A 24,599-nucleotide genomic window follows, 5' to 3' on the forward strand; every position below is an offset into this window, starting at 1 on the left:
CGGTCCCCAGCCCCCAGGGGACCTGCAGAGACTCTCGGGCCACTCAGTCTGGCTGGCAGTGGCGGGAGACAGTGTGTGCTGCTCGCACCCTGAGTTTCCAGTTTTAGGAGACTGAAGCATCCCAGACAGCTGTGGACAATCAGGAAGACCCTACGAGCAGGACCGAAGGGACTAAGCAGCTTAGCAGCTTCCCTTGGTGACTTGGCAGGGGGACAATCAGTTGGCTTCTGGAACCCACTGCCTCCAGGAAGGGCAGCAAAATAGAAAAAAAGAAAGAAAACCACAGTATTCAAATATATGTCAGTCAGATTAGACAAGGAGTAACTTGGATCAACTGATCCACAAACTGACACGCCTTGTACTGAACACCCTTCAAGGGAAGACGAGTGTCGCTCTGGTCCTGCAGCGTGCGTGGACCGTGCAGAGCAGAGGCAGGAGTCGGGGGCACCGAGGGCGGGCCTTGGTCTACATGGACAGTTTTAGGCACGTGATTTATAATACTTTGTGGACATCTAACAGGTTAATAAAATATATATTATATAAATATATCTCCTACTGTACACACAGCTCTCTTGTGCAGCCACTGTGATCTCATGCCCCAAACTAAACCAAAGGACAGCCAGGCTGAACTATGATGTCCAGACCCCTCCCTTTCACACCCCAGACTTGGCATCTCCACACTGGAGGAATGAGGCGGGATGGCCAAGAATATTGCTTTTATAAAGCCCATATTCTGCAAAGGTTGATGAGTCACCAAAATACAACATTTAGCCAATGCCTACCAGAGTGGGTACACGCAGCAAACGGACAAAAAGAAAAAAAACAGAGCAAATCCTCCATCTTTTAATGTGATAACTTTCCACACCCTCTCCACGTGGAGGCACAAAGGAGCTTGTCTGGGAGGTTTGTCTGGAGTGTGCAGAAAGGTCAGGCTGGACTGCCTGTCACATCCTGAGACCACACTAAACCTTTATAAGCCATTGTCTCTGACCTGTATTGTAGCCTGAAAAATAAAGCAGAGTGAGTCAAACCGCTGGCTCCCACTTCCTGCCCTGCTGCTCCCCACACCCATCTTTAAGGACCCCTCCCACCACAGTCCCGCCTCCCGATGAAGCGCAGAGCTTCCGGAGTGACTGCAGCCTCAGCAGGGCCGGTCCAGACACGGCTGAGTCCTGTGCTGCCCTGGAGGAGGAAGGTTCCTGGGATCCTGCTGCCCCGGGACTTGGGATCCAGCCTCTCAGTGCAGATGGATGGATTGTTCAACTTCACAAACTTTCGGTCCCTTCCCCTCCCCAGCTGCCCTTGGTCTAGGGAGGCTCATGCTTTGCTTCAACGAAGTGAGGAGACCACAGAAATACCCATGGCCGTGGGGCTGTGACCAGCAGTGGCTGATTAGGGTAGAAACTGCAAAGCGTCACTGTCTCAGCAGAAGAAAGCAGGACCCCACACAGCCTGGGGAACGGCTGCCCACCCACTCCTCGGTGAAGACCATGGCCCTGGCGAGGCCCCAAGGTGCTTCTGAGAGATGAATGAGACACCTCAGTCATGGCACACTGGCTGGTGTGCTTCCCCTCCAAGTCCTGTCTTTGTTTTACACAGTCATAGGAAAGAAATAACCCCATTGCCCAAATCAAGCCTGGAGGAGATGCATTACTATATACATTTTTTTCTTTAAAAATTTTTTTTTTTTTTTGGTGGTTTTCTTAAAAAAAGCCTTTGAGTTGCAGGTCAGGTGAGTTGGTTCTGGAAGTACCGGAAGTTCTGTTGGTATGAGAGAGACTTGTCTACAGGCAGGTAAACCCAAGTTTGCCAACAAAGGCAGTAACCCCAGCGGCCAGCTGCTGCTGCTGCACGAACGGTGAGGAGGAGGAGGACACCATGGACATGAGTGGAGGCTGGACGGGACAACGCAGTGGACACCTGCTGATGCTCTAACACGGGGTTGGTGTCACCTCTGAGAAGAGTGAGGTGAGTGGGGATGCTATACAAGAGGGCTGTACAAACTGGGCACTGGATAGGTAGTTCCTTTGGTGGTCAAGGTGGCTCTACCTGTCCTTGAGCTCTCGTGTCACTCGCTTGGTGATCCGTCCACACATCAGACCAATCAGGAACAATATACAGATGCTCCCACTGATCACAGAGAGAATGTAGTTCTTAGACGGAGATGTCATTACTTGCATGGCAAGATCAGAGAAGCCATCTGCTGGGGCCACCTAGAATGACACAGGGCAACGTGATTCTCTGAGAGAGCACTGGGCTGGTGACAGTGCTAGGTCTAACTTATCCTTCTCAGTTCCTAGTTTAATTTATGTCTTTTCTTTTGGAGAGGGAGGGCAGGAGACAAGAAAAATCAACACAGAGCTATAACTCTTTTTCCTGATCATAAAACTATACACACGTCTACTGCACAAAATTAGAACTACAGAAAGAGACAAAATGGTGCAGTCACCCACGATTCCATCACAGTGATCACCACTAACGTCACAACACTGAAGATGTGCCGGGCTCCCCCTGCCCTCGCTCATTTAGTCCTAACACCAAGCCTAGCAGGCAGATTTCACCACTCCCATACTCTGGATGGAGAGTCAGTGCCCGGGGGTGAGCATGGTTAAATGACTTCTTTTTTTTTTTTTTTTTTTGGAGACGGAGTCTCGCTCTGTTGCCCAGGCCAGAGTGCAGTGGCACCATCTCGGCTCACTGCAAGCTCCGCCTCCCGGGTTCATGCCATTCTCCCGCCTCAGCCTCCGGAGTAGCTGGGACTACAGGTGCCCACCACCACGCCTGGCTAACTTTTTTTGTAGTTTTAGTAGTGACGGGGTTTCACCGTGTTAGCGAGGATGGTCTCGAACTCCTGACCTCGTGATCCGCCTGGCCTCAGCCTCCCAAAGTGCTGGGATTACAGGCGTGAGCCACCGCGCCCGGCCTGTTAAATGACTTCTACAAGGCCACGAGCTCTTCTATCTTTTGATTTATGCTCTTTAACTGCATTTGCTCCCTTTCTTTAAAAAATAAAGAGAAAAGTTGAGACTGTTTTGTACATTCTGTATTTTGTAAATTCTATTTTTTTTTTTTTTTTGAGATGGAGTCTCATTCTGTTACCCAGGCATTGTGCAGTGGCACAATGTCAGTTCACCACAACCTCTGCCTCCCGGGTTTAAGCGATTCTCCTCCTTCACCCACACGAGTAGCTGGGACTACAGGCGCACACCACCATGCACAGCTAATTTTTTTGGTATTTTTAGTAGAGACGGGGGGGGGGGGATTTCACTATGTTGGGCAGGCTGGTCTCGAACTCCTGACCTTGTGATCCGCCCGCCTTGGCCTCCCAAAGTGCTGGCGTGAGCCACCGTGCCTGGTCTTGTAAATTCTATATTATTTGTAAATTCTATATTTTGGCTTTTTTTTTTTTCACTGAGTTGGGGTCTCGCTCTATTGCCCAGGTGGGCGCACAGCGGTGTGATCACAGCTCACTACAGACTCAAACTCTTGGGCTCAAGGGATCCTCCTACCTCAGCCTCCTGAGTAGCTGAGACTACAAGTGCACTACCATGCCTGGCTAATTAAAAAATTTTTCTTGGCCAGGTGTGGTGGCTTATACCTGTAATCCCAGCACTTTGGGAGGCCGAGATGGTGGACCACGAAGTCAGGAGTTTGAGACCAGCCTGGCCAACATGGTGAAACCCTGTCTCTACTAAAAACACAAAAATTAGCTGGGCATGGTGGCGCTCGCCTGCAATTCCAGCTACTGGGGAGGCTGAGGCAGGAGAGTCACTTGAAACTGGGAGGTAGAGGTTGCAGTGAGCCAAGACTGCACTACTGGACTCCAGCCTGGGCAACAGGGCGAGAAACCGTCTCAAAAAAAAAAAAAGTTTGTTTTTTTTTGTAGAGATGGGGACTCCCTATGTTGCCCAAGCTGGTCTCGAACTCCTGGGCTCAAGTGATCCTCCTGCCTCAGTCTCCCAAGGTGCTGGGATTATAGGTGTGAGCCACTGATCCAGCCTGTATTTTGACTTTTTTCATTCACCATTATATCATAAGCATTTCCCACATCAAAAACAATGTGCAGGCCGAGACCAGCCTAGAGAACATAGCCAAGACCTTGTCTCCACAAAAAAATTACAAAATTAGCTGGGTGTGGTGGCATGCACCTGTGGTCCCAGCTATTCAAGGACGATCACTTTAGCCCAGGAGTTCGAGGCTGCAGTGAGCCATGTTCGCACCACTGCACTGCAAACAAGACTTATATTGACAGAATATATTTAACTGTCCTCCACTTGTGGACATTTATAATTTAATGTCAGCTAGTTTTCATCCTCAGTTTTCCAATGCTTTCCCTAACGGACCTCAGTGGTAGCCTGCTATGGCAGAATCGGACTGAAAGGGTCCCCAGGTGCACATGCGCCCATTCTTTTGCATCCTAGCCCGGCTGCTGAGATAGTGTGGCTCAGAGGCGTCTGGGCTATTTCTATGCTCATATCATGTACACAGAACAGAGTAGGGAGGCGTGAGATGAATGAGATTTGAGCTCCAATAGTTGCCAACACAAAACAAGCCGTGAATTACTCTGAGTCACTCTGAAGCAGTAATACACAGCTCAAAGGAGTGGATACAATGAGGGAGAATGAAGTAATGCAGCATCTCCTGCTGCCGCTTCCCTGAGCCACCGGCTTCAAAGGCAACTTTCTTCCCTTGGGAGAAGGGTGAGGAGAGTGTTGACTACTGTGACAGACAGGGGCCCTCCCTTGTACCTTCCTGCTGTCGAGCGATGAAGACTTTCTCTGATTGTTCCTCTCGCCTTGTTATCCTTGACTTGGAAGTACACGGGTGATAAAATTGGTCAGGAAGGAGGGGTGGTCCTGGGATTACTCTCTTGATCTTAGGCCACTACAAAAGTCTATCCCAATATGAGTTGATACAAAAGCATGGATCTAAAAACCAGAGGGACTCTGGGCAAGTCATGACCTCTGAAGTCAGTTTCCTTCAACGTAAAGTGAGGAAATAGTCATTCTACTCACCTCACAGGGTTTCAAGGTTCATATGAGGCAATATGTCCACCAAAATGTTATATAAACTAAAAAGCAATGTATACACGAGAAGAACTGTTATTCTTCTCACTGAGGCTGAACCTCTGTAGGAAAAATTTCCCCAGCCCAAGTCTCCCTGGGTATCATACACATTCATGAGTGTCCTACAGTCCCTCTTCATCCCCTTCTTCTCCATGTTCCAGACCAGATGAGTACTGGCCTCACATATGTATTTTTCTCCTGAAGACTGTAAAATGATAAAAATAAGCTTCAAGATAGGCGAGGCTGGATTTCCTTCTTTTGCCATGGGCGTGACATCTCTTTTCTCTTTGGGTGACTCACTTTTCAGAAGTGAACAGTGGGCAAACTGAGAAAGGAGTGACCTTGGCAAAGCCATGCAGACAGTCTGATGTACAGGGAGATGGCTCCAGGCTTATGGACAGCCAAGGAATTTTAAAAGTACACTGACCAAGTTTTCAAACACACTTATTGCTAGCCTCACAATAAGGACAAGACCAGTGCAATATCTGAGACTGGACAACCACAGCGAGGAGAGCAGCATGGCCTTTGCTCAAGGATGACATGCAAATTGATGAAGTGCTCCATATTTTTTTATTTTTGTAAAAAAGGAGATTCTCTTGGTCATTACCTTTGCTGCATAACTCCACATTTCAATCCGGTCATTGAGGCGCTTTTTGCACTCGGGTTGTAACCTCACCCGCTTATCCTCCAGCGCTTCCATGAGACAGGACATTTCTGTGGGAGGAAACGAATAATAAGAAGAACCTGAAACTGTACAGAATAGAGACGTTTCTGTAAAGATGGGGAAAAGGGTACACAACCACCAGAGAATTGAGATCTGTAGGCTCAACAAAGTTAAATACATACTAGGAAATTTGACCCAGGATCCAACAATGGAGAGAAACGATAAGTAATCTCCAGGGTTGGCGTCCAAAGCCTCTCTTAAAACCTCCTTATTTTTAGAGCCAGGTGTGGTGGCAAACACCTGTAATCCCAGATACTTGGGAAGCTGAGGCAGGAGGATCCCTTGAGCCCAGGAGTTTGAGACAATATAGTAACACCTTGTTTCAAAAAATGAAAACGAAAACAGGCTGGGCATAGTGGCTTATGCCTGTAATCCCAGCACTTTGGGAGGCCAAGGTGGGTGGATCATTTGAAGTCAGGAGTTTGAGACCAGCCTGGCTGGCTAATATGGCAAAACCCTGTCTCTACTAAAAAAATACAAAAATGAGCCAGGCATAGTGGTGGGTGCCTGTAGTCTCAGCTACTCAGGAGGTTAAGGTGGGAAAATAACTTGAACCCAGGAGGCGGAGGTTGCAGTGAGCCGAGATCATGCCACCACACTCCAGCCTGGGCAACAGAGTGAGACTCTGTCTCAAAAAAATAAATAAAAACAAATAACTTCTATTCATTTCATTGGGCATATGTGGCTCAGAAAGAACTTTCACACCTGCCTTGGCTCCCTCCTCACATAGAACCTGTCTACTGAGTTCACTGTGGCCACCGGGGAAGTGTATGAAGCTGTCTTTTAGTTTGGGCACCGGGAAAAAGACCATGATGATGACTGTAACTTCTGCTTCCCTAACAAATACCTCAACTCTCCCTGTTCATCACATCTTTAGCTCTGCTCATGACGAGGTCAGTTCAAACTTGCAGGCTTATTCCTAAATTTATGATGGCATAAAGGCCTAGTTTTGGCATCACCCAGGTCCCCAGGGAATGTTGTCTATGACTGGGCTACAACTACAGACCACAGTAGCTGCAACTGATGTCTAATAGGGAATCTTTGCTCTTCCCAAGAGAGTTCAGACAGGATCAGAGTGAACACAGACTTACGACGCCCGCGGCCAGGGGTGATGGCTGCACAGTGGTGTTTAATGTCCAGGGCGCAAGCAGTATGAAGTACCGGGTCAACAAAGATGTCTGCTTTGCTTTCCTTCAGCATGTTTAAAACTTCCTGGAAAGGGAGGGTCATTGCGGACAGAGCTTTTGAAGGGGAAATGCATCAGATCTGTTGTCTGTAAATACTTCATATACAAATAAGCAAGGGGGGAAAGTTGAGGGCTAACAACAGACACCACTCTGGGACAGGTTGCAAGGTGGTGATGATATACAGAATGCAGATGAATAACTACCTTTCAGAGATACAAAACTGTGTGTTTAAAAAAAGCAGGGGACTGTAAGTGACTATAAGATCAGATTTGGGTTTTTGGCATTCCCATATGTCATGTCATATCGTTTTAAAGTACCTAAATGTTAATATTTTTATTGGTGTGATACAATTACTGTGTTACTTTAAGAAATATAAAAACGTGAAATCTTAAAATCAGAGTTATATGCTATATTAAAATTCTCAATCAGGACTGGGGTGGTGGCTCATGCCTATAATCCCAGCACTCTGGGAGGCCAAGGTAGGAGTTTGAGACCTGTGTGGGTAACAAAGCAAGACACCCATCTCTATAGAAAATTAAAAAAAAAATTAGCTGGGCATAATCGTGTGCCCTGCAGTCCTAGCCACCTGGGAGGTTGAGGTGGCAGGATCACTTGAGCCCAGTTTGAGGTTCAGTGAGCTATGACTGTACCACTGCACTCCATCCTGGAAGACAGAGTGAGACCCTATCTCAAACAAAAACAAAAACAAAAACAAAATATTCCAATTAGATAAAGGTATATTTATTTAAAATGTTCTACTTTACCGTTGTCCTCAGAAAAAAAAAAAAAAAAAAACCAGAATGGACAGGGCATAACATCTACTACAAGAGCAATTCTTATTTGTGTTTATAGATGTCCTGAATGAGAGGAATATCAACACAATGGAACTGAAATCAACTCTGCAGATTCTCCATTTATACATAATGGAACGTTGGGAGGTAAAGATAGGCCAGAAATGTTTCCATAAATAAAAGTTAGTATGCTCCAGACAAGACTCTAGTTCCTATAAAACAATAGTGAGAGAAATCAAAACCAAAAACCAAAGGCCAAACAATATTCTAAAATCCGCCCCAAAGTTACATGGGATCATGTGATGATAAAGGAGGCAAAGGAAAATATACGGATCTAGCTTTCGACCACTCCCACCATTCCTCAGAAATGTGGAATCAGGAACATTTTTAACAGATGAAAAATTCGCACATAATATTCTCAATGATTCCATAATGACAGCAATGAAACTCTTTTTTAAAAGGTTAATTTTGGCCAGACGTGGTGGCTCACGCCTGTAATCCCAGCACTTTGGTAGGCCAAGGCAGGTGGATCACGAGGTTAGGAGATCGAGACCATCCTGGTTAACACAGTGAAACCCTGTCTCTACTAAAAATACAAAAAAATTAGATGGGGTGGTGGGCGCCTGTAGTCCCAACTACTTGGGAGGCTGAGGCAGGAGAATGGTATGAACCTGGGAGGTGGAGCTTGCAGTGAGCCGAGATGGCACCACTACACTCCAGCCTGGGCAACAGAGCGAGACTCCATCTCAAAAAAAAGAAAAAAGTTACTTTTTTAAAAAAGATCAAGTATATTATTTCATTTTCAATTTTGCAAGATAATGTATGCTTAGTGATCATATTTTGACAAAAAAAATTTTTTTTTGAGATGGAGTCTCACTCTGTCACCAGGCTGGAGTGAAGTGGTGTGATCTCAGCTCACTGTAACCTCTGCCTCCTGGGTTCAAGTGATTCTCCTGCCTCAGCCTCCCGAGTAGCTAGGACTACAGGCGTGCGCCACCATGCCCAGCTAATTTTTGTATTTTTAGTAAAGATGGGATTTCACCATGTTGGTCAGGATGTTCTCGATCTCTTGACCTCATGATCCAGCTGCCTTGGCCTCCCAAAGTGCTGGGATCACAGGCATGAGCCACCACGCCTGGCTAACAAATGCTTTTATATAACATTTCTGAAATGAACTAGTTTTAGTTTCACTGATTTCTATAAATGTGGAACATTTACTGATTGATATATTGCTACTGGCATTTAGGTTTGGTAGTACACTCACAGTGTCTTTAAACAACGATTTAGTCATGGGGATGAGACATATTCATGTAATCAGTACGTGTGAAAAGAATATTCACATTGTAGGAGACGAGCAGTCAAGATCAAATGAAAGTTTGGTAAGAAGGAACAGCAAGAAAAGAGTGCTGGGCAGAAGGTTTAGATTTTTGGTTTTATTACCAACGTAGGCAGACTACAGCATTAAAAGGAAGAGGAAAAATAAAAGAAAATGAAGTGAGGAAAACAAGGTGACGGTGTTTACCTTTTTACACAATTCTGTTTTGATCTTGAGCAGGTTGACTTTGAGGCACTCTTCCACCTGACCTGTTTGCTCTTGGGCTGCTGCTTCTTCAGCACATAGACTGGAGATCTGTTCAGGAGACCAAAAAAACAAAGCCACCCCACTGAGCACAGAAATGAACCAACAGTTTCTTCTTTTTTTTCGTTTTTTGTTTTTTGAGACAGAGTCAAGCTCTGCCGCCCAGGCTGGAGTGCAGTGGTGCAATCTCGGCTCACTGCAACCTCTGCCTCCCAGGTTCAAGTGATTCTCCTGCCTCAGCCTCCTGACTAGCTGGGACTACAGGCGCCTGCCACCATTCTTGGCTGATTTTTCTTTTCTTTTTTTTTTTTTTTGAGACGGACTCTTGCTCTTGTTGCCCAGGCTGAAGTACAATGGCACAATCTCGGCTCACCACAACCTCCGCCTCTCGTGTTCAAGCAAATCTCCTGCCTCAGCTTCCCGAGTGGCTGGAATTACAGGTATGTGCTACCACGCCCAATTTTGTACTTTTAGTGGAGACAGAGTTTCTCCATGTTGGTCAGGCTAGTCTCAAACTCTTGACTTCAGGTGATCGCCCGCCTTGGCTTCCCAAAAGGCTGGGATTACAGGGCATGAGCCATCGCACCTGGCCTGATTTTTATATTTTTAGTAGAGATGGGGTTTCGCCATGTTGGCCAGGCTGGTCTCAAACTCCTGACCTCAGGTGATCCTCCTGCCTTGGCCTCCCAAAGTCCTGGGATTACAGGCGTGAGCCACCGCACCCGGCCCTTACTGACAGTTTCAAAAGCAGGTGAGTCTACTGATTCCAATCAGCTCTGGACACCGCAGGATCTGTGCCCCCTCTTCACTGGCCTACTGCTGTTTTACAAGCCGGGGCAGTAGCACTGCTATCACCAGAACCCTTGGTCTCTAAACATGTCAGTTTGATGATCCTCCCACACCTGTGCCAGGGCTCATCTCAAACAGCTTCCTGGTGGGTTTCATACCCCTCCTCCTGTATTGGATGTCAGGCTTCATTCTTCACAAGGACTGGTACACAGAGCAGAAAATCAATAAATGTAGTATCTTTACACTGTCAATACTGAGACTTGAGTCAGATCTCAGGACTTGTCAAAAAGAAGGCTGCTACTTGATTCCACAGGAGCAAGGTTATATATAACCAAATAAAATACAAAAAGCAAATGCTTGACATTCACATAGGTTCGGGGTCAAACCAGACTCACAACTTGAAAGTGTGCACACGTGCGCACCTGCACATACATGCACATATACACAGGAGTTGAGAAACATAGCCCACAGCAAAGACAAAAACATTAACTTTCCTTGGACAGTTTTATGAGTGAGCTTTTTTGTAATGGCTTTTGCTATGAGCTCCTGAAATATGTTGAACAGGGCTCTCTACAAGGCCTTTTCTAGCTAAGAAGTCCAATAATTTCCAAAGATGGGCACTTTCTTAAAGCCATTATAGAACTACTTTTTTTCTTTTTTTGGAGACAGAATCTCACTCTGTCACCCAGGCTGGAGTGCAGGGGTGCGATCTTGGCTCACTGCAAGCTCCTCCTCCTGGGTTCATGCCTTTCTCCTGCCTCAGCCTCCCGGATAGCTGGGACTACAGGCATGTGCCACCACACCCGGCTAATTTTTTTTTTTTTTTTTTTTTTTTTTTTTTAGTAGAGACAGGGTTTCACCATGTTAGCCAGGATGGTTTCAATCTCCTGACCTCATGATCCACCTGCCTCAGCCTCCTGAAGTGTTGGGATTACAGGTGTGTGCCACCGTGCCTGGCCTTTTTTTTTTTTTTTTTTTTTTTGAGACAAGAGTCTTGCTCTGTCGCCCAGGTTGGGGTGCAGTGGCACGATCTCAACTCACCGCAACCTCCGTCTCCCGGGTTCAAGTGATTCTCCTGCCTCAGCCTCCTGAGTAGCTGGGATTACAGGTGCGCGCCACCACACCTGGCTAATTTTTTGTATTTTCAGTAGAGACAGGGTTTTGCCATGTTAGCCAGGCTGGTCATGAACTCCTGACCTCAGGTGATCCACCCTCCTTGGCCTCCCAAAGTGCTGGGATTACAGGCGTGAGCCACCGTGCCCAGCTGGAAGTACTTTTATCTTTCTAGCAAGTCTTGGGTTTACCATACAGAATAAGGAGAAGAGAAGAACAAATTTACACAGAGAGCTATAATGAAAGAACACCCCTGTTCAATAGAGAAATATGGAACAATGCTTTAGAGTGTCAGGACTAACGCCAAGTTGAATTCAGTGTTATAGAGAACAGGAACGCAGAACATGGAGAGCCTAGAAGATGACCTTCAATTCACCAGATCATTCACAACTGAAGGGAGAGAAAGTAAACAACTTTTCTCCAATGGAAACTTCTCTGAGCAGCTCTGCGCGTAACCAGTTTTGCACGCAAATCCCACCTCGTCTGAGCAGTGCAGCTGGAGCTGAGGATCCAGGCGGTAGTCCAGGGCCGACTCCTGGATAATGATTCGGATCTGGTCTTCACAGTCTGAAGACAGGCGCTGCATGTGACAAAGGGAGGATACATGGGCTGATCAGAAAACGAAGCTTTTGCAGGACATGAAAAAAAAAACAAAAAAACAAAAAGAACAAGAAAAAACAAAACGCCTGCTTTTGATCTGGCCCCTTAGCCCCCCAGATTCAGGAAGATATGAAAACGGTCTTGGGAAAAGGGGAGCAAGCTAGGGATTTCAAAAGAGAAGATTCCCAGAGGCTCCATAAATACACCTTTGTGGAGAGCCCAGGCCCGTTTACCTGGTCAGCATATCTCAGCTTGAGGCAAGAGATGACTTGTCCTTCTAATTCTGAATCATCCTTGGCCTTAGTCAGGATACCGTGACAGAATTTAGGAATGTCAGCTTTACAGGCTTTTCTTAGCATGGGGTTTAAGCGGTAATCTACAGCAGAAAGCAGTGAGCATGTGACAAAACATTCCACCTGATTCACACATTTTAAGATATCCACCTTCCTAAAGGGAGCATATTATATCAAGGATCATGACTACAACCATGGATTTGTCTATTCAATAAACATTTACTGAGCTCTCACTACCCGGTTTCTAATCAGCAATATGACTTAGTTAACGAGTACTTCTGGAGGTCCTCAGGAATCTTTCTACTCTGCAGGGTTTTGTGGGGACTCCAATACTCTAAGGAGTCCTCAGAAAAATCAAGGGGACATCAGCAACCTTACCCATAACAGATATTTTTGAGAACACTGAGAAAGAAATACAATATCCAACTCACTGTGACCATTAAGTTACGAGGTCTTCCAACCCAGAGCTGAAATGTCTCTGTTCCAAACCAGATTACCCGTACATTCTCCTGGCACACTCATGAAGTTTTATTGAATTTCTAGATTTTTCTTTCCAAGGAATGCCAGCCCTGATTCCTTCTAAACGTTCTTCAAGGGCAGTTTTCTGGTTCTTGTGGCCTCCTCTCTCCCCTGACTCTCCCTCCTTTTTTCTGGATGCTCCTCAAAGGCGGAAGTCCTCCTGCTTACAGACTCCTCCCTTAAAATCCCCAGGCAACAAAGCCCTGGGAGTTTGACTGGATCACTCTGTGGCCACTGAATTCCAGATGCTCCACGGGGCCCGGAGGGCCAAGCCGAGGTCTTACCTGTGTTCTGGGTGATCTGGCGCTTCGTTATCATCTGTTTGCACTTGGGATCCATCAGTTCACTGTTTTTATTTTGCTTCAGGCACTGTAACATGGTTTTAGAATCTGCTTCTGGACAGAACCTCTGCAAAGAAACAGTTTTATACAAACAGCTATCCAAATGTGGCGATTAACTCCATCTGTGACCATTTTTTTTTTTTTTTTTTCTGGAGACAAAGAGTCTCGCGGTGTCACCCAGGCTGGAGTGCAGTGGCACAATCTCGGCTTACTACAACCTCTGCCTCCCAAGTTCAAGCGATTCTCCTGCCTCAGCCTCCCGAGTCAGCCTCCCGAGCAGCGGGGATGATAGGCATGCGTCACCACACTCAGGTCATTTTTGTATTTTTTTTTTTTTAGTAGAGACGAGGTTTCACCATGTTGGCCAGGCTGGTCTTGAACTCCTGATATCAGGTGATCCACCCGCCTCAGCCTCCCAAAGTGCTGGGATTACAGGAGTGAGCCACCACACCTGGCCACTTTTTTTTTTTTTTAAGGCTAAGTCAAGTGAAGCAATGGGAGTGTAGAAGAACAAATAAATCTGTAAGTAGCTGTGATCAATTAGTTGTAAATAGCACTGTACTTGGACCAGCCTGTGATCACCCTTAACATGTATCCGAAAGCTGACAAAAGCAGCAGCCTGACGGCATCATGTGGTACAAGAGGAGCAGCTAGGCCTGAATATGCACCCCACCCCAACTTCCCCTTTCTTCCTTATTCTCTACTACTTCTCACATTTCTTTCTATTGTCTCACTGGTTCTTACATAGGATTGGTTCCCTATCTAGTGGGTGATGTAAAGTTAGATGGCATCTCAGGAACTTACTTATTGTTTAAGCATGAATATAACACTGTAGCAGGTGGCTGTGCAGCCCTCAAGCCCTATCTACCCAACTCCAGTGGGAAAACCTAGGAATTCTCCACTAACCAATGTGAACAAGGATGTGGGGTAAGGACCCATTTGGTTCATCTTAACTAAAGGGTTGTAATCCTACCAAGCAGTAAAGGGCTAGGGTCCTGTAGTGTACACTTACTGTTGTCCTTTAAGTCAGGGATCAGTTTTGTACTAGTAATAAACTCCATCTCTGTTCTGCTAATCCACATGTCTTCAAGTGTCGCAGTGTCTGATACACTCTGGTTGAGACACTTGAGCATCAAGCCTCTCTTCCTAGTTCTGTTTCTAGTTCTCTAAGTGTGTGTGATTATAATCTGCTGACATCTTGTTATGGAGACATGGATTGTTCACTGACTTTTAGAAAATTTTCCAAAGCTCTTTCAGATCAGAGCCTGACATTTCCATTTCTACATATGACTCAATTTCATCAGGCCACTTAAAAAGACTGACACTGTAACTTTCAAAATTCTCTCTGGAATTTATTTGATAGTGTAAAAAGCAGCATTTTATTTTAAAGGAAAGCTGAAATAAAGGAGCTAGAACCTTTAGTTTAAGCTTTTTAAAAAAATACTTTTTTTCTTTTTTGAGACGGAGTCTTGCTCTGTCGCTCAGGCTGGAGTGCAGGTGTGATCTGGCTCACTATAGCCTCCGCCTCCTGGGTTCGAGTGATTCTCCTGCCTCAGCCTCCTGAGTAGCTGGGACTACAGGCATGAGCCACCACACCCGGCTAATTTTTGTATTTTTAGCAGAGATGGCGTTTCACCATGTTGGCCAGGCTGGTCTCGAACTCCTGACCTCAGGTGATCCTCCTGCCTCGGCCTCTGAAAGTGCTGGGATTACAGGTGTGAACCACCGTGCCCGGCCAACCTTGAGTTTAGTGTACGTGTGGCGAGATCAAGGAATGGACATCTGAGTACTTAGGTCAGCCCTGCTGCAGGGAACATCTGCTGGAGGAGAGAATGAAGCAAAACAACCCGTAGAACAGAAAAATATTCTGAAAGTGGCAGATGGATGATCAGGACACTAGATGGTGACTTTCTCAGTATAGCTACCATTAACTGTCCTCAAAACCAATCATTATTTATTGCACATCCATTTACTTGTGCTTCAGGTCAAAGTGAGGTCAGTTATCCCAGCTCTGTGGTTTCCAAACTTGAGCCTGCATCAGAATCCCCTGGGGAGGCTGTTAAGACGGCTTCGTGCTCTAATCCGAGAGTTTCTGATTCAGCAGATCTGGAGGGGGGCCCAGGAACCCACAGGCTCCCAGGGGGTGCTGCTGCTGCTCGTCTAGGGACCACGCTTTGAGAAAGCTGAGCCTGAGGAAGTTGCTGCCATTGCTTGTGCTTTGTTGTTTTGCTGTTTACCCGTGCCCGGCTTTTGGTATCAGCCCCTCACCTTTATCATCTGCTTGCAGACCCTCATGAGGGTGTAGTCTAGCTCTGGGTCCATCATCTCTGTCTCCTGCAGCTTAAATACTTTCTGGTGGCAGCGGGTGCTTAGCTGCTTCTTGTTTTCTTTCAGACATTCAATAATCTATGGCAAAAGAGTTACAGTCAAGTTAAGAGATGTCAGGGACTGCTCATCCATGTGTTCTAATTAAGTATTCAGTTCCAGTGTGCCTCCCATTTCTCTATCCATTTCTCATTCCCAGGCAATAGGAATCAGGATTTCCTCACCAAAGATAAGGATTTACAAGCTTACAGCTGACAGCAAATCCAACTAGATAAAAACTCAGGATGACTGGCAGGCTGTGCTGGAGTCTAATGGAAAAAGAAACACAGCCAGCATTTCTGGTTTCTTCTGCCTTCCAGAGCTGCTCCTTGTCCAGATTCCCTCTGGAGCACACAATAGGCTCTCTGCATTTTCCCGGAGCCAACAGCTCCAACTAGACAGTGGGCACAAACCAGGAGGTTCAATTCAATCCACTATTTACCACCTGAAAAAGACTACCGGATGCTAGATATGAATCAGACCCAATTCTCAGCCTGATAAAATCATAGTTGCACATGGCAAACTTATGTAAACAAGTAACTATGATTAAAAAAAGATGAGCTATCACTCAAAATACAAAAGCATAAAGTGTCATGAGATGAATTTTAAGACAGTGAATTAAGTATATCCTGAAATCTTCCCTTCCCTAAACCTTTAGATATCATGAAAAGAAGGAAAGCAGATGGGAAGGTGCAGCAGCTGGGGCTATAGTAGGAAGCCTTAAGACTTCTGGGAAATCCTCAAGGCATGGCCAATAATCACTAACTAGTTGAGGAACACTAATATCATAAGAAAGATGATAAATAAAATGAACTAAGGAGTCAAAAACTGAGGGCAAGGGGTAATAGAGCAATCGAAACAGAATTTTAAAATACATGAAAAATCCTCAGAACAACACAGAAGACAACAGTAAATAAGAATCAAGAACAGGGAGTTATGAAAAGAAGCAATGAGAAAGCTAGGAAATGAAAAACAAAACTTGACTGGTGGCCTCTCTAGAGTAGAATGGACAGAGCTGAAGAATAAATTATATGCTGGGAAAGAGAACTGAGGAATTACCTAAAATGTACTACAAAGAAATGAAAAGTACCAAAGAAAAAGTTAGAGACATGGAAGATGGACTCAGATGCTCCAGTTGTCTAACAGGAGTTCCAGAAGGAAGGAAAGGGAAAGCAATATGTGAAAGAGCAATGATTGAAAATGTCCCAGAACTGAAGGAAGACACAGATTGTGAGACTGAAAGAGCCAACCGGAAACACACACAAAACAAAAAGCATACCTAATTACATCACACTGAAATTACAGACCATTACAGATAAAGAGAAGACTCTAAAACCTATCAGAAATAGATTAACCACAAAGCAATGAGACTCAGACTGACATCAGACTTTGCACCAGCAATAGTATGATACAAGAGGACGATGAAGTAATTATCTCAAAGGATGAAGCCCTATGGCAATGCCCTTAACTAGAAGAGGTAGCTGAGTAATAAGGAGAACATTTTTTTAAAAATCACTTGTTTGTACTTCACTCCTGGCAATTCTGGATAGGGTCCTGTTTCTGTGTATTTAAAAAAAAAAGTATCCTAGGTGATTCTGATGTGACGTCTAGTTAAGAACTTCTGTGCAATGGGAACACAGTGAAGAAACAGTTAATTTTGGAGATGCAGAGCATTGAGAATGCTACAGAGGAGGAGGCATCTGAAGGATCATTAGGAGTTTACCAGGCAGACAAGGTAGGGAAGAATGAGGTAACCTGAAAGAGGGAAGAAAATGAATTAGTGAGGAGTGCAGGTGAAGAACTCAGGGAAACGCAGCCTGATGTAGCTTAAGAAGGGATGATTAGGTTAGAAGGGATGAGATGGGTCCTGTCTCACCAGCAAAAAATAATGACTAAAATGTTACCTTCTTATGGGCACCAGCTTTTGAGAAAAGATTAAATGTTACCTTCACATTACTTTCACAATTAAAAAAGAAAAGCAAAAAGTTACCTGAGCGTTGCCATATTGCACAGTGGAACAGTAGTTTTTGATGTCACTCTTGCAGGCTTCATATAGGTCTGGCTCCAGGCGGATGTCCTCCGTCTACATGAGGGAGCCAGCATGGAAAGGTGAGTCTGATTTAGGCTGGAGATGTCAAATGTTCTATAGACTTATTTGTTGATTGCATCTTGTCTAGTGACTCTGGCTTCTACACAGCAAAGTGGCCTTGCAGCAAGAGAATCAGGCTTTACTTTCAATTCTGTCACCAACTAGCTACATGGCCTTGGACCTTCTTTGCAAAATGGAATGCCAAGTCTACCCTGAAACACCTGATCTAGTCCTTCACAGGACTGCTGAGATGTGAAAATCACTTTGGAAAGTCAAAACCATCAATAAATGTAGAGTTCTACTTTTATTATTACTTTAATGAAAGAGCTACGCTCAAAGTTAGGGAACCAAATCTTTCAGCTTGAAATAAGTCTCTCTGGTTTTTTCTGAGACAGAATCTCGCTCTGTCACCCAGGCTGGAGTGCAGTGGCACCATCTCGGCTCACTGCAACTTCCATCTCCCGGGTTTAAGAGATTCTCCTGCCTCAGTCTTCCAAGTAGCTGGGATTACAGGTATGTGCCACCATAGCTGGCTGAGTTTTGTATTTTTAGTAGAGATGGGGTTTCGCCATGTTGGCCAGGCTGGTCTTGAACTTCTGACCTCAAGTGATTCGATGACATTAGCCTCCCAAAGTGCTGGGATTACAGGAATGAGCCACCTCGCTGACCTGTCTCTTCTAGTACAGGCAGGGTTTCATCACGTTGGCCAGGCTGATTCTGAACTGCTGACCTCAAGTGATCCACCTGCCTTGGCCTCCCAAAGTGCTTGGATTACCTGCATGAGCCACCGCGCCCAGCCCCTGAGGATGTTACTGATCCAGTTATTGGATCGCATGCTTAGTTAGAGCCTGTCTTACAGCTGGACTTCCAGTTATATGTGGGAAGAAAGGTTTTATCATTCAAAATCAAAAGAATGGCACAGGAAGCTAATGGTCATGTGGTAAAACTTTTGCACAGGAATTCAAGTCTTAACTATCACAGTAGTGGATAAAATGCCTCCCCTTTGCCCTAGCCTCTCCCCAGCTTTCCAAGCCCTGACCCACTGTGGTTTCTGGGAGCAGAGGCTGGGAGGCATTACCATCTCCAGCTCCTCCACGCGGAGCTGCCTGCGGCACTTCAGGGACACCCTGTGCTCCTTGGCTTCCTGCAGAGTGTCGTTGCGCACGGTCGTGCTCAGGCAGATCACCACGTCCACCCTGCAGGTGAAAGGAGAAGCTTGAGGCTGGCTGGAGCCTCACGAGGGCAGATGGCCTGAGAGCCAGGCTGCAGGGGGTGGTGGTCATACCATTAAAAATTCAAGATGCCCTTCTGGGGAATGTCTTTCCTGTAAGGCTCACTGTTTTTTTTTTTCCGAGGGTGCTAAAAGCTGCAATTTGACTGTGGGTGTCATGAAAGGCAGGCAGTAGCGTGAAGACTGACTACATTCCTGACGGAAGGGGAAGCCAGACAGGGCACATGTGTGCAAGGACAGTTCAACATGTGTGTTAAAAACATGTGACCACAGAGGAATGCTGCCCTTAACTCTAGGACTGTACCTTTGATCTACTGTGAAACTCACTCCTGAAAGGTAGAGAAACCTAAGAAAACTGGGAATTTGGTTTATATGAGGGCAAGTGTTCTAGAAATGTCCCTTTCAAAGAGCAACATGGAAGAATTTGGGCAAGCACGCTGAAAAAGCTTATCAGTTTCCTCATTAACACTTAATTCTTTCTTTTTTTTTTTTTTTTTTTTTTGAGACAGAGTCTTGCTCTGTCGCCCAGGCTGGAGTGCAGTGGCGGGATCTCGGCTCACTGCAAGCTCCACCTCCTGGGTTCACGCCATTCTCCTGCCTCAGCCTCTTGAGTAGCTGGGACTACAGGCGCCCGCCACCTCGCCCGGCTAGTTTTTTTGTATTTTTTTAGTAGAGACGGGGTTTCACCGTGTTAGCCAGGATGGTCTCGATCTCCTGACCTCGTGATCCGCCTGTCTCGGCCTCCCAAAGTGCTGGGATTACAGGCTTGAGCCACGGCGCCCGGCCCAAGACTTAATTCTTAAATGAATAAAGATTCTGTTTCTTCACTAAAATATCTAACCCAATACAAAAACTGCTCCATCTTAGACAAGATGACATAACGGGATGATGCAGGGAAGAAGTCAGTTCACCTCTTTCACTTACACTGCACCCTGCTTCTCTAAGTACACAATCCAGCCCTACTTCATCAGTTAGATGGCTTAACCGGAAAAATTAAAAATTAAAAATGCTCCTTTAGCCAATGGGACCTCCAGGTGAGAACTACCATCGCCAGATGCTCAGACAGTCCGAGTGTTTGTCATGCTATCAAAGGAGAGATGCAGGAGGCCTCCAGGGCTAACCCCACCAGGCAGCAGCAGGGCTGCCTGACATCTCGCATACTCATCCTGGATCTAAGAGGGACTTCGGGAAGGTGGAATGAAACAACTACAAGCTACATACTTCTTTTTTATGTTTGGGCAAAGCTTCAACACGTCCTCCTTGCAGGCCATTTTAAACTTGTAAGAAAACCGAAAATCCTTCATCTGCACCTGAAAGGTGAAGAGAAAGAAAGTCAGAAATTTGGTGGCAACTTGTGGTCAGTAGTGGTAGGGGGCACTTTTTCATACAGCTCTCACAAGACCCTGCATGGCTTGCCCCACACCTGAGACATCACGACCTGCCCATCTCTCCAGTACTCCCCCGACAACAGGCCTCCCTCCCTCCCTCCCTTCTTCCCTCCCTCCCTCCCTCCCTCCTTCCTTCCTTCCATCTATCCTAAATAAAATAAGGACATATATTTGAAGAAAAAAAAAATTTTTTTTTTTTTTTGAAACAGAGCCTCTCTCTTGTCATCCAGGCTGGAGTGCAGTCATGCGATCTCAGCTCACTGCAACCTCTGCTTCGTGGGTTCAAGCGATTCTCCTGCCTCAGCCTCCTGAGTAGCTGGGATTACAGGCACTCACCATCATGCCTGGCTAATTTTGTATTTTTTGTAGAGACGGGGTTTCACCATGTTGGCCAGGCTGGTCTTGAGTTCCTGACCTCAGGTGATCAGCCTGCCTCAGCCTCCCAAAGTGCTGAAATTACAGGCGTGAACCAACCACGCCTGGCTGGAAAAAATGATTTTTTTGTTGTTGCTGTTGAGATGGAAGCTTGCTCTGTTGCCCAGGTTGGACTGCAGTGATCTCAGCTCACTAAAACCTCCGCCTCCTAGGTTCAAGCAATTCTCCAGCCTCAGCCTTTCAAACAGCTGGGATTACAGGTGCGTGCCACCATGCCTGGCTAATTTTGTATTTTCAGTAGAGATGGAGTTTCACCATGTTGCACAGATTGGTCTCGAACTCCTGGCCTCAAGTGATCCACCCACCTCAGCCTCCCAAAGTGCTGGGATTACAGGCATGAGCCACCGTGCCTGGCTGGAAAAAAATTTTTAACAGAACATCAGAGGTGCTCTGATGTTCCAAAAAAGGAAAGGATTCAGTCACCATCCAGGCAGCTATGATGGGAAATCGGCAGCCAGGTGTCACTGACCAGCTGGAAGTGGGTGACTCCGATGGCACACTTCTCATTCATGTCCTTCTGGTGTTTGTTCTGTATCAGACACTCCATTAGGTCCCCAGAGTCTATCTGGTTATCTGCCACATCCTGGGGAAGACAGCATGCATTTACACTTCATTGGTAACAATTAATGAACAAAACTTGTAGCCCAGTCTGAAATAAACGCAAGCAGGGTTGATTCTAGAAGCCCTCACAAAAAAAAGACACACCATAAATCGTAATCAAAATAAGTGTGAGGAATCACAATGGTATACATTCAGTGGCATAAAACTGACACAGCACTGTGTTCCGAATGAGACAAGAATATATGCTTTTTTTTTTTCACTTTCCCAAAAGCAGCTGGCTTTTGGGATAATATCTAACATAGCCTCCCAACTGTCAGATCCTAAAGGTTCCTGGGTATGTTTCACTCCCACAATTTAAGTAGTTCAGTAAATGAGTATGAAATAATCAGAATTCACTCAATATTGAGGTACTAGGAGACAGTTGGAAGGAGGAGCCACTATTACAGCTAACAATTCCTGGGCTGATGCTAACAATTCCTAGGCTGATGTACTGGAATCAACCCTGCCACACTAATGGGGGCTTCCCTGTTCCATCTCTTCTTAAAAAGGGCAACTCAGTAACTGCTGCTAGCCGCAAACCTGCTTTTACCCACAAAAGTTAATCAAACACAGGTTCCAGGATGGTGGCACCTCTCTCTTGATCTTGTTTACTTTTTCTTTTTTCTTTCAGACAGGGTCTCACTCTGTTGCCCAGACTGGGGCACAATCACGGCTCACTGTAGCCTCGACCTCCTGAGCTCAAGTGATCCTCCCACCTCTGCTCCCTGGGTAACTGGAAGTACAGGTGTGTACCACCACGCCCAGCTAATTTTTTCTATTTTTTGTAGAGACAGAGTTTTGCCAAGTTGCCCAGGCCGGTCTTGAAATCCTGGGCTCAAGTGATCCGCCCTCCTTGGCTTCAAAGTGCTGGAATTACAGGTATTGGCCACCATACCCAGCCCGTTTACATTTTTAATTTTAACTTGTCAAAGCTGGCTAACACTCAAGAGTAATACATGCTGAAGACAGAGATGAGTCCGAGACACTCAGGGCAGAGTCCCTGTGAATTTGTTTCTGTTTTTAACCCTTGCCCCTCCAGACATCACTTACGTGGCAAAAGTTCTGAATTATGGGCTCACAGGCTCTCATCAGCAAGGCTTCTATTTGAATATCCTGTAGAAGATTAAATATATTAATGCTTCTGCTTTAGAAACAGCTGAGGTGGAGGAAGAACAGTTTCTCTTTCTGAATCAGTAATATCTGATGGGCAAATAATCTAATATATACTTTTGGAAACGATTCTAGTATTTGAAGTAGATAGCCCCAGAATAAATATAGAACTGCTCCTCTATTATACTTTGAAAGGCAAATTTTTAGAGGCATATTCCCTTTCGGCCTGAACAAATGAGAAGGCAGAATTAAGAAAAGTAAGGTAAAAACCCATGTGGCAAGAACATGAGAGTATGCAAAGCCTTTGGAGATTTTCCCAAAATGCTAAGCAGTTCAAAATGAAAACAGGGGTAACTGATATCCATCTTCAGTTTATAAGCTCATAAGCCACAGCACTGCCCTCAAAGCAGATGCCAAACCACTGTTTCTGGGGAACACATACTAATAATGCCTTTAAACAGAGAAACGCGTGCAACACTAGCTCCTGAAAAAACACCTTCCTTTAAAGAGCTATACACTCAGACTGCTCTTACAAGTCCATGATGACAATAAGAATGTGAGAGGAGATGACAAAATGAGAGAAGGCAATGAACTTCTGAAAACTAGAAAGCAAAAAAGAACTGGTTGAGAAATGTAATTTTACGTAATGCCAATTTTGACAATTCAAATACAGTACTAAAAGGTTTAAGACAAAATGATAGTTCCCCACTTCTCTGATTTCTGGCCCCACAAAATAACTTTTAACATTTTTAGCTGCCCTCCTCTGTATTTCTAAATAACATCTCAGTGCTTTATGAGGGTTTCTAATCCCTTTTTTTTTTTTTGTAGAGACAGAGTCTGGCTCTGTGGCCCAGGCGGGAGTGCAATGACACAATCTCAGCTCACTGCAAGCTCCCCCTCCCGGGTTCAAGTGATTCTCCTGCCTCAGCCTCCCAAGTACCTGGCACTACAGGTGTGTGCCACCATGCCCAGCTAAATTTTATATTTTTAGTAGAGACGGGGTTTCACCATGTTGGCCAGGATGATCTCAATCTCTTGACCTTGTGATCCGCCCGTCTCGGCCTCCCAAAGTGCTGGGATTACAGGCGTGAGCCACCACCACACAGCTGCTATCTTAAGGGGGAAACAGAGGCAAGTGTAATGACTATGATAAATCTAATTTATGAAGAAAACCAAAGGGCTATATAGAATGTTGTTCTAGAGAAATGAGGGAACGGGCTCACAAAACAACACGATATACTTCTTTATAAAGCTAATATGGAGAATCTGATCAGGTTTCTTTTGACTGACAGAGAATCTGCACTCTCAGGAGTCTAGAAACAGAAGAACCAAACGAAAAAGGCCAGGATGCTGGCAGCCACTCTCCTCTAATGAGTAAGCTGCATACCACTTACCTCTGATTCTAACTCAGTGAGGTTGCCAACTATATCTCTACACTCCACCACCAAGTCATCCAGATGGTCCTGGAGGCACTCCAGCTCCTGCAAATATAAAGGCAAGCCACTGGCATTTATCAGTCACATACACGAACAAGGGAAGGGGATATCAGTGTCATGACACTTCCCTTTTCAGTGGTCCTCCTTTCTCTTCTTTTTAAACCTACCTCACTGAACAGGACACAAAAGTTTTGCTTAATTCCCCAGACTAAGATTGTTGAAAAGGTAATTACTTGATGTAGCAGGTTGGTTATGAGGGCCAACTGGGTACAAGAGCCATGCAAAGGCTGGGGACAGTGGCTCACGCCTGTGATCCCAGCACTTTGGGAGGCTGAAGTGGGTGGATCACTTGGGGTCAGGAGTTCGAGACAAGCCTGGCCAACACGGCGAAACCCCTTCCCTACTAAAAATATAAAAATTAGCCGGGTGTGGTGGCAAGCGCCTGTAATCCCAGCTACTCAGGAGACTAAGGCAGGAGAATCGCTTGAACCCAAGAGGTGGAGGCTGCAGTAAGCCAAGATCATGCCACTGCACTCCAGCCTGGGCAGCAAGACTGAAACTCCGTCTCAAAAAAAAAAAAAAAAAAAAAAAAAAAAAAAAAAAAAAAGCCATGCAAATCCCTCAGAAGGCCAAATCTACAAGTGCAAGGAGAATCAATCTTCAATTGTCCCCAAAGTCTAAAAACCTTATCAGGCCTTGATTCCATTTTTAATCTGTGCTTTGATAATTTGTCACCTCGCATTTTAAATATGCACTTTAATAATGATCATCAGACAAATTCACAGTGAAGAGCACAGATTATTTTAAGACTCTTTATTGGCAAAGTAATTGGGGACCGGGGGTCTGGAACACGGGATAGAACTGATAGCTCCTGCAAGTCAGATCTGGGATTCTAACTCCAGTATACGTCAAAAGGGTCCTCTGAAGAAAAACAAGTGAACACA

The 24,599-nt window shown here is 45.4% G+C and overlaps 1 protein-coding gene and 1 long non-coding RNA gene across 4 annotated transcripts in view; both read right to left on the minus strand.

The window, feature by feature from the left end:
* Positions 1-24,599, minus strand: part of LOC126943787 (uncharacterized) — a 166,638-nt gene that overhangs the window by 3,664 nt on the left and 138,375 nt on the right. The gene's annotated exons all lie outside the window — the stretch shown is intronic.
* GLG1 (golgi glycoprotein 1) overlaps positions 830-24,599 on the minus strand; it is a 154,643-nt gene continuing 130,873 nt past the window's right edge. Inside the window, exons 13-27 of one of the 2 annotated variants that reach the window (XM_050772668.1) lie at positions 23,614-23,700; positions 22,160-22,222; positions 20,979-21,092; positions 19,908-19,996; positions 18,534-18,651; positions 17,357-17,449; positions 15,271-15,408; positions 12,946-13,069; positions 12,083-12,225; positions 11,728-11,829; positions 9,291-9,398; positions 6,882-7,002; positions 5,674-5,780; positions 2,050-2,213; positions 928-1,003 (exon numbers count right to left, since the gene is read on the minus strand). In XM_050772668.1, coding sequence (XP_050628625.1) covers positions 928-1,003; positions 2,050-2,213; positions 5,674-5,780; positions 6,882-7,002; positions 9,291-9,398; positions 11,728-11,829; positions 12,083-12,225; positions 12,946-13,069; positions 15,271-15,408; positions 17,357-17,449; positions 18,534-18,651; positions 19,908-19,996; positions 20,979-21,092; positions 22,160-22,222; positions 23,614-23,700 — 1,647 coding nt within the window. Of the gene's footprint in view, positions 2,214-5,673; positions 5,781-6,881; positions 7,003-9,290; positions 9,399-11,727; positions 11,830-12,082; positions 12,226-12,945; positions 13,070-15,270; positions 15,409-17,356; positions 17,450-18,533; positions 18,652-19,907; positions 19,997-20,978; positions 21,093-22,159; positions 22,223-23,613; positions 23,701-24,599 lie in introns of both variants that reach the window. The other variant, XM_050772667.1, reaches the window with a different exon arrangement.

The sequence above is a fragment of the Macaca thibetana genome, chromosome 20, assembly GCF_024542745.1.
Source record: "Macaca thibetana thibetana isolate TM-01 chromosome 20, ASM2454274v1, whole genome shotgun sequence".
Taxonomy (NCBI): Eukaryota; Metazoa; Chordata; class Mammalia; order Primates; family Cercopithecidae; genus Macaca; species Macaca thibetana.